Source organism: Coccinella septempunctata, chromosome 2 (genome assembly GCF_907165205.1).
Source record: "Coccinella septempunctata chromosome 2, icCocSept1.1, whole genome shotgun sequence".
Lineage (NCBI taxonomy): Eukaryota > Metazoa > Arthropoda > Insecta > Coleoptera > Coccinellidae > Coccinella > Coccinella septempunctata.
In genome coordinates this window covers 24,839,538-24,849,735 of record NC_058190.1, presented here as the reverse complement: position 1 = coordinate 24,849,735, position 10,198 = coordinate 24,839,538, and the positions used below count along the sequence as shown (strand labels likewise).

Here is a 10,198-nt window from a genome sequence, read left to right as displayed (position 1 = left end):
TGGCTATCGTTCCATTAAAAAAAAAATGAAAATCTTCAAAACCTATCAAAATAAATGCGAAATATTTGTATATTTCCGAAAAATATGCCTTAACACATGCGAAGATATTTTCATTAAAAATTTATATCGAATAATTGCTTAAAAATATCGAATTAGTTACCTCTTTTATAGCTTTCTTTATGGCGTCGTTTGCAATCACGAAATGAAATGAAAATGGTCGATTTGCCCGTTGCCGTGTTAAATTTCGAATTCGCGTAGGGATATTGGACCATGGACCAATCATTGAACTCTATGGGAACTCGTAGATTTCATTGCGAGCAATCAAATAATTATTAATGTGAACATGTCAATCAGAGACATGCCTCTATGATGTTGATCAGGTTATCAAAATAAAAATTCATAATAATATAAGAATAATTTATACGTATCTGGATTCGATGAAGGCCTTTATCTCGTCATAATCGCATTCGTCTCTGCAATAGTGGCAGCGTCGTGACCTTTGTTTATATATTTGAAAACATATTTTACAGATCCGACGGACCTTACAACTTCCACATTTATGTGACACTCATATTTCAACGACAGATAAGGATTGAAAGGAACTACATCTCTATTATCTATCATGTATGCAATATTGCTTCTCGTGAATATGACTGTGCGACCATTATTTCTTCGTCTGTACTCTGGCCAAGATTCGCTGATGGATGTTTCTTCGACGAATGACTTAGGATAATATTTCGTGCATTGTCAGTCTAACATGCAGGGGGAATTCGGATTACAATTTCCGCATGGTCCATGAATCATGGTAGACATTACTACGTCGAAAAGCCTAGTGTTTTCTTCTGGAAGTTCGGCGCAGATCAACTTGTCTATGTCATCGGGATTTCGTAACTTGTCCTTTTCGGACAAAAATAATAAGCAATGCATATGAGGCAACCCTCGCTTTTGGAATTCGGTGACGTAGACAAAAGCGATCACTTTGCCGAAAATTTTACTTTCTTCCACATCTTTGAAAAATTCCATCATTTTCAGTTGAAAAACTCTTGCGATCAGTTCTGGCCTGTCTTGTGGATTCAAAATGTTAATATGCATATTTTCTTTGATTTCACGCCAGTTTGGATTGCATGTGAACGTGACGAATAGGGATGGTCTGCCAAATTTGGCCTTAGCGTCTTGGTAATTTTGAATCATGACTCGTGTGCCTCCGGTAAAGGTGCTTGGCAAGATGATGAATCGTCCGATTCTCTCTGCGTTACCTTGTGCCGAATCAGCACGTAATCAGCGAGACCGACGTAGTTTTCTGCACGCAAATTTGCTTGATGTGTGCGTAAATAATACAATCTGTCTCCTTCAATTTGAACATACTTATCAACGATAAACTGTTGAGTAAGTTTAGCATATAATAGGATTGGATTAAATTCATCTGCACGAATCATCAAGCGGTAACAATGAAATTCACGCATTGATATTCGCTTACCTCCAACGGATTTCAAAAGATCTGTCGTCCATCTTAATTCTCCGTTTGGAAATATCAACGGGTAGCAGAGTGTGTCGACAATTGGACACAATCGAGGGATATCCTGAAATCGTGAAGACTAATTGGACGCGAATAGCTTCCGGTGGAGGTACGTTTCCATCTAAACTACGAAAAACCGCGCCAATTTCGTCTGATGTAGTTCCCTTTTTCTGTCTGTTCCTGGTTGGTAATGAAAATAAAGGCCGAATTCCTGAACGGAATTTCTTCTGTCGGCCTGTTCATATGAACAATACATTTAAGCATAAGCATGACCATTTCTCAATAATGCATCTAATTGCTGTAATAATCTCTTATTACATTTATCTCTGGTTCTCGCCCTCATTCTTGTGCGAGTAGCCTCTCCAGAATCAACAAAATATAAGGTGCCAAAAGATGGCTGAGATGGCATTATATCTACCACTTTATGGTAAATTTGACCAGATACAACAATTACTGGTGCACCAGATCCTAAATTCTCCCTTCGATTAAAAATAGTGGACCCTAGAGCTTGTAAGCTGTTATATCTTCTTATATTCTTCAGAAATTGTCGGGAGAGTAGATGATTGTCCGTGATGAGAGCCCCCAACAAATCTGGACAAGCTATACTTGTTGAAATTTGTATTTTACCCTTATCACAGCAGATGTAATTTTCGTTTGGGAAAAATAGAGCATTGCAATTTGGAAAAATACGTTCCATCTCACCTAAATAATGTAGATTTGTTGTTTGCTGAAATTCACCTGGACGGTTTTCCATTTCTATGTCACTATTGTTGTTGTTGGCAGTTGTTGTGACAGTAGTTCTTCGGACCTGTATCGCTACCAAAGTGTACACTTGAGAATTATCAAATGTTTGTAATAGGAATCTTGTTAAGAGGTCTAAATTGATGAATTTCAGCAAGCAAGCCTTACCACCCATATCGATATATTCCCCTTTCGCAGAGCGACTATGGGGATCGAATAACTAAAAACCGTGTGAAGATTTACTAAGGGCAATGGATATCAAACTAATTGTGAATATGGCTGTTTGGAAATTTTGGAAAATTCGTGGCAATCCTTCTGTTATAGGAACGTCCACTTCATTGTCGATTAATCTACCAACAAAGTGCCCGGCAACTGTTTCTGTTTCCAAAATTTCCAGTGTGAAAGAAACTATCAATAATGAAATCAATGACCTCAATGACTGTTAAATACACAGATGATGAATATCCTACGTTACGTGTACGGATGGATTTTCTATATAGTTCATCACCGTGATCCAAAACATTATCGACAATTTGAGAATCCCACTCGTTATATGGTATCGATGTGCCGAACGCTATGGCTACAGCTGCGTTGGCGGTGCATTGCCTATTATTGGATTCTGGGCCATACCTTTCATCCTTTTGGCTACGCGTACCTCTTACTATTTGACAAAATAGTACGTTTGTCGGTTGCCGGTTACGTCCTTATCCATTTTCGCCAACAGTCTCAGATGGAGACGGAGGTTTCGCTAGCCTTGGAGCATCCTTACCTAAAATATTGCAATCGTTCAGAATATTGGCATTAATCTAATAATGCGGAATGGTTCATGAAATCCATATTTCACTGATTATGAAAATTATGTGATCACGAAAGATTTGAAAAGGTGATGAATTGACAAAAATTAAGAAAAGAGTTCTTAAAACAATTTGCTGTTATAAACTTCTAACTAAGAATGCTACAATACTCAAAAGAGGCCTAACGATAAATGGTTTTTAATAAATAATTGAGAAAAAGAATAATAAAATGGATTCAAACTTTGGGTTCAATTTAAAGATTGTTTATTTATATTTACTAATCCTTCAGTTCTTATGTGGATAGTTTTTAAAGAGAGAACTATCAAGTTGTGGTCATATTTTTCTCGAAAAATCATATACAAATAACATTCTGTGTTTCCAAGTAATTCAAGTTCAAAGGAAAATGTTTTTATCCTTCAATTCAATAATCTAACTAACGTGTACATTGAAAATTCTACTTATGTATATAGCCTTTGAATTCAAATCACTAAAAATGATTGATTTTCAAGTGACTCATCAGGAGTAACTTATAGAAATGCTTGCAAAGAATATTATATCAACATGAGGGTAACTGACTCTTTGGGTAACTGATACCTACTGAAAATCTAGAGTAATACCTTCGTATCTTTAAATTATACGCAAAATTTTAAACCATTTTGTAACTAATTTGAAAAGTTAACCATGAAAAAATACCTTTCGTCAGACCTTTTCTCTTAGATGTAATGCACTCATTTTGAAGTATGTTGAAGAAAGCCCCCAAATAATGCACCTTGTATATATGAAAATAGTGTGGGTACAATATGATTAATGAAGTAAAAAATATTTATAATACCTGTGTTGTTTATTTTTTTTACATTTTTATGATTCCGTTTATGTCCTCCTTTCCTTTTCTGGGGCATACTTCTTCTCATCGGAGATGAAAAAAAATTATATCATATTATTTTCGGAGATGAAAAATTATATCGTAATGGGATACCCATGAAAACATTTCAATAATTTATAATACGCTAATTCAATGTAGAAATACTTACAAATCTGATTTTATTCAAAAAGCACTTCAAATTAAAATTTACACTCAAAATATTACTCTGTCTATAAACGCTTCCATTCGATTCGATTTTGTTTACACGCTAAATTTAAAATGGCCGTTTGAGACACACCACAGATAAAACAGATTATGATACATGGATAATTAGTCTGTGATTGATGGTTTTTTTCAACATAAATTCATTTTATTTTTGTTTAAATAGGCCGAATCAAGGTCTGGAAAATAATATAGATATATATTTTTTATTAAGACTTATAAAAGTAGAAATATCTAGATTGGACATTGGCTTATGGCTTGATGGCAGTAAAGCAGTACACAAAAAACATCCTACATATCCTCCAGATGATATTAGCGTACGTCGGCGTTATTCGCTTCTTCCATATCTCTATTATCTGAACGTATCTGAATCATAAACACAATTTCGTTTCATTATAAGCCTAACTTCGTTAGTAAGCCCATAGTTTTACCCTTGGGTAGATATACCTATTCAAACAGATTCGCTTTAAAATAATAATAATAAAAACATAATAACATAATACCGTGACCAAATATTTTTTTATGTTGTTGTTTTTGATAGATAATCAAAACTTATAGCAGTGCTCTGTGGTAAAAATTTTCTAACTTAACCTATCATTCTGTTATATCAATGAAAATGAGTGAGAAATGCTTTCCGTTTCTCAATGAAACAAAATCCTAATGTGATACTTTCACCTAATCTTCAAAATCTCACATTTTCCGACTCTTACTTTTGTTATCCTGAGTATATGTGTATTTTCTTCTACTGGGGATGAATAATAATGAAGAATAATACTTGAAATACAGGGAATTATGTAAAGATGTATTCGAAATATATAATAATCAATTCATATATTCTGATTTACTCAGTATAATCCATGAATAGTATCAACAAAATTACATCGATAATGAATAAACTGCATACTGGAATTGGGAATGAAACTTCCATTCCTTTTTCCTCTTCTTCCATTCCTTTTTCCTGTTCTTCCTTTTCTTTTTCCTGTTGCTGTTTTTCTTGTTGCTTTTGTTTTTTTTCCTCTTCTTTTTTTTTCTTCGTTCATTTTTTTTTCTCTCCTATTTTTCCTATTTCGAAAATTGTTGTTTCGTCCTCTTCTTTTATGGTTGGGACGTCCTCTTTGTGATATGGCCTTTAATATAAAATAGTTCAGCTTATTTCGTAAACAATTTCATTTTTTACAATTCACTACATTTATGGATAGAAAGTGTTTTTTATTAAGGTTTTTCCCTAATTTCTTGTATCATACACCAAATTGTATGGTGTATGCAAATGAATAAAAATACAAAATGTAGGAAGAAATATCGGGTGAGAAGTCTCCTCTTTGGTTTCAGTTAGATTTCTTTATTGAGTATTGAGTATTTCTTCCTACATTCTGAATTAGTTAAGTCGACAGTTTCTTTTCCGAATAAAAATGCATATAAATTTTTTGACTTGAATTTTTTGCACGATATTTATTTATGCTTATGATCCATACAGAATCGGCCACGATTGATGATACCTTAGATGTTTTTTCAAAATTTGTGCAGATTATCATTTAATGAAAATTTATAGAAAAATAAACCGCAGGGTTGATGTTTGATTTAAAGTTTTTTATTTAAATTCAATGGATGTTTTCTGACAATATATTATAGACATAGGTACGCCGATGACAAAGAGGTGATTTTTTTAGAGGCAAGCTTGAAGGTCTACTGAGCAGGTTAATGCAAACCGCTCTCAGGATTATGGAAAAATGATGCGTGGAGGGAAGGCTAACTGTCAATCCTTCGAAGACAACACTAATTCCTTTCAAAAGAAAGAGGAATATTGACTTCAGAGCGCTGGTCCTAAATGGCTAGTCTCTGAAATTCTACAGTGAGTGCAAATATCTAGATGTTATTCTGGATAGCCAACTCAACTGGAGAAAACACATAGATAAAACTCTTTCCATAGCCACGGTGGCCATGTGAACTTGCAAAGACTCTTTGGAAAGACATGGGGCATAAAACCGAAAATGATATTGTAGCTATACACAGCGGTGGTACTCCCTATTGTCACTTATGCGTTTCTAGCATGCTGGACAAAAGCTGTGTAGGTCACCACACGCAGCCGGCTGCAGAAAATGTAAAGGCTGGCTTGTGTTGGTGTTACGGGAGCTATGCACACAGTTTTTACAGCAGATCTTGATACCATACTTGATCTGCCTTCCTTACACTCATATATGAGGAAATGTAGCCTGCTAGAAGCAATAAAAATATGCCTTAACGGGAATCTACTACTCGGAAACTGGGTTGGATATTGAATCAAATGAACTCAACCCTCTTGGCAAAACCATCGGATGTTATGCCAATTATTTTCGATTTCGAAACGGTCATAGCTAAAAGTCCTGGTGCAATAAGTTTTGTAAATCATTTGGACAAAAAGTCATTCACGTGGTTTATTGATAGATCAGAATCAGAAAGGGGTACAGGCAGGCATTGGCGTATATGGACCTAAACGAAGGATCTCTGAAGCCCTGGAAAGTGAACCCTCTATTTTACAGACCAAGACACAGGCTGTTTACTTATGCGCTCAGGAGTGCCTTAAAATGAACTTCAAAGGAACGCATATCTACATCACCAGGGGTAGCCAGGCCACGCTGAGATCCCTGGAACCACATTGCCAGGGATCTCTGTTGACGTAGGAGTGCCGTAATATCAACTGGCCAGAAACAATAAAATAACTCTACTCTGGTTACCAGGGCATTGTGGTGTTGAAGGAAATGAGAAAGCCGATGAACTTGCAGAAAGAGCATCAAGGTTAACACCCCCTGGACCTGAACCTTTTTGTGGGCTTGAAAAAACCAATGGTCCAACAATGGGAGTTGAACAATAGAATAACCGGTAAAACTTCGATTTATGCCCCACCTCCAATTTTGATAATTTTTTTTTTGGAGATAGAATTTTTTACAAGGAATCAAATGGTGTTAGTCTCAATCTGCGGAAACTTATAGTTTGGTAGTTATGATTTCTTGAAATTTTCGTAAATTGCATCAAATTGTGACATTTGGATGTCAAATACGATATTTCAACCAAAGAAAACAACATTGAACCATAGAAAATGAAATAATTTCTTTTTCTTACTTGAAAAACATACATAGTTTTTTGTAACAGTTTAGTTAAATCTGCGTTGTAATTCATGAAAGGAAATCGAGTGAAATTATTTCAATTTGGCGCTATTTATCCATAATTTACGGAACTTCTGCGTAGCATCCGTGCCTAATTATTCTTAACATGTGTTTTAGATTGATTGTTTATTGATGAAGTTTCTACCCAAGAAGATAATAATAATAATGACAAAAGCCCTGTTCGCAATGGCATTTCTATACAGTGACTCTAACAAGAGTTATTAGAATCATGGTACATTTGTAGTTTGGAAGACGCCCCCTAGCGGCCGCTGGAGAAGCTCTTCATCTAGGTCTCTAATCTTTGGGGTCCGCATTTTGTTGTTAGTACATGTTGAAGAGAGATAGGGTGTTATAATGGGGAAATCTAACAATCTTTTATGGATTGCATTGATATTAACTATAATATTATTCTGGCACTCTGTTCATAATGAACAAAAATAACGTCAAACTTCAATTTTAATACTCGATGAAATGATGGTGCTAACATTAGCCGTTCAATGAACGTTGCCCAGAGAATCGTATGGCTTCGAGGAGACTCTCAAAAAGATCTACAGTGAAACCTCTCCTTGCGGACACCTCTATTAAGCGGACACTCCCTTTAAGCGGACAAATTTTCCGGAACAATAGCGTTACTTATGTCTTTACGTACAAAATCAACTCCTATAACCGGACACTCTAATAACCGGACGCGGACAACTTTCTTGGTTCCAAAAATACTGTGACCTCCCTTAACCGGACGCGAACCTCTAACAACCGAGTTGTATTATGTAGCAAAATAATATTTGTACATTGGTAACACTGCACTGTGTAACCGGGGAATTACCGTTTTTCGTTTACATGCGAGTATGGACTCGGGGATTTCATTCGTATAACATTAAGTTTTGCAAGATCACCGAAGGTTACGTATTTAATTTTCACCATCAACCAAGTTAGTGTTTAATTTTTATTGTGCTATTGTTACTGTTGTGTTACTGTTGAAATGGCACCTAGGAAAAAACTTCTTAGTTTGGGTGAAAAAATGGAAGTTATCAATACTTCTGAAAAGGAAAATTTGTCAGTCAGGAAGCTCGCCGAAAAATTCAGCATAGGAAAGACACAAGCCGCTGAAATCATCAAGAATAAAAACAATATTCGTCTGCAATGGGAGTCAGGAAGCAATAATAATAAAAAAAGGGAGTTTTTAAGATCTGATGGACTTAAAATTGACAAAGTGTGTTTTGATTGGTTTTCTCGTTCTCGCAGCCAAAACATTCCTATATCAGGAAGTTTAGTGAAAGCTAAAGCTCAGGAAATAGCAGAGAAATCAAATGTGGCGAACTTTCGGGCATCTAATGGTTGGCTGGAAAAATGGCGTAAGAGACATGCCATAAGTTTTAAGTGTATTTCCGGAGAATCAGCAGATGTCAGTCAAGAAGACGTCAATCAGTTCAAAATTAAATTGCCATCGCTACTTCTTGGGTATCGACCAGAAGATGTGTACAACGCCGATGAAACTGGCCTTTTCTTCCGAGCCTTACCGGAAAAAACCCTTGCCTTTAGATCTGAAAAATGTATTGGTGGAAAGCTTTCCAAGGAAAGGCTAACAATTTTATTTTGTGCTAATATGGCAGGACAAAAAGAAGATATGTTGGTGATTGGAAAGGCGGCCCGGCCTAGGGCATTCAAAAATGTACCAATGAAAGATTTACCGGTTATGTGGAAGTTTAACAAAAAAGCATGGATGACACAAGACATTATGAGTGAATGGTTGCTCAAATTTGATTTAAAAATGAGGAAACAAAAGCGAAAAATTTTGTTATTTTTGGATAACGCAGGGTCCCACCCACGTGAGGTGAAGCTACAAAATATAAAAGTTATCTTTCTACCTCCTAATACTACATCAATGTGTCAACCTCTGGATCAGGGTATCATACAAAATTTCAAATTCTTTTATCGAGGCTCAATATTGAAGCACATATTATCAAAAATGGATCAAGTAAAATCTGCTTCAGAGTTAGCAAAGTCCATAAATGTTTTAGAAGCCCTTTATTACATGAAAACAGCCTGGAATAAAGTTTCGTCAGCAACAATACAAAATTGTTTCAGAAAAGCTGGTTTTCACAAAAGTAATGGCGATACTGCATCAGTTGAATGGGATTCAGAAGATTATCTTCCTTTATCTACGATTGCTCAGATGGAAGGGTGTGCCAAAGAAATGCAAATTTCTCAAGAAAATCTTGAAAGTTATGTTGGCATCGACGATATTACAGCAACGGAAGAAATGACTTTCAACCTTGACGAGGCGATTGAAAATATGATTGACCAGCAAAATTCACCAGATGAAAAAGAAGACAGCGATCTCGAGCTTGATACTGTTGAAAACAATAATAACACTATTACTTCATGTAGTCAGGCTTTGAAGGTGATCAATGATTTAAAAATCTTCGCGAATGACGACTACATTGCCTTTCAACACTTAAAAAATTTGGAAGATCATTATCAATCCAAAATTTTTAAGCAAAAAATGCAAAATATGCGGCAATCGAGCATTTTAGAATTCATAAATAAGTAAATTATATACAAAATATGTATGAACAATATGTATGCATTCATAATTCTAATAAATGTTTGTGTTAAAATTTCTTACTTTTTTACACACCCATTAAGGATGACAACTCTAATAAGCGGACACCTCTAATAACCGGACAAAATATGCGGAACCGTGACTGTCCGCTTATTAGAGGTTTCACTGTATATTATTTTTGTCACAATAACGGCGCCACAAATACTCGCAAAGCCTATATGCGAAGTGGGTGTCAGCAAATCTACTTCGCCCACGAAAAAAATCTTTCGCAGGACGCCAGGTAAAATATTCTGTAAATTAATAAAATACTCTATATGAATGAACAACCAACCAACAAATCTATGCTCCGGGTCGCTGTGA

At 35.5% G+C, this 10,198-nt stretch overlaps 2 protein-coding genes across 2 annotated transcripts; one reads left to right on the top strand and one right to left on the bottom strand.

Annotated features, from left to right (window-relative positions):
- Positions 1–747: 747 nt before the first annotated feature.
- LOC123307113 lies at positions 748–1,191 on the bottom strand. Its single transcript, XM_044889330.1, has one exon. It carries the CDS (start codon positions 1,189–1,191, stop codon positions 748–750), a length of 444 nt encoding a protein of 147 aa, XP_044745265.1.
- A 7,063-nt stretch (positions 1,192–8,254) lies between these two features.
- On the top strand, positions 8,255–9,826 carry LOC123307111 (tigger transposable element-derived protein 6-like). Its single transcript, XM_044889329.1, has one exon. It carries the CDS (start codon positions 8,255–8,257, stop codon positions 9,824–9,826), a length of 1,572 nt encoding a protein of 523 aa, XP_044745264.1.
- Positions 9,827–10,198: the final 372 nt, after the last annotated feature.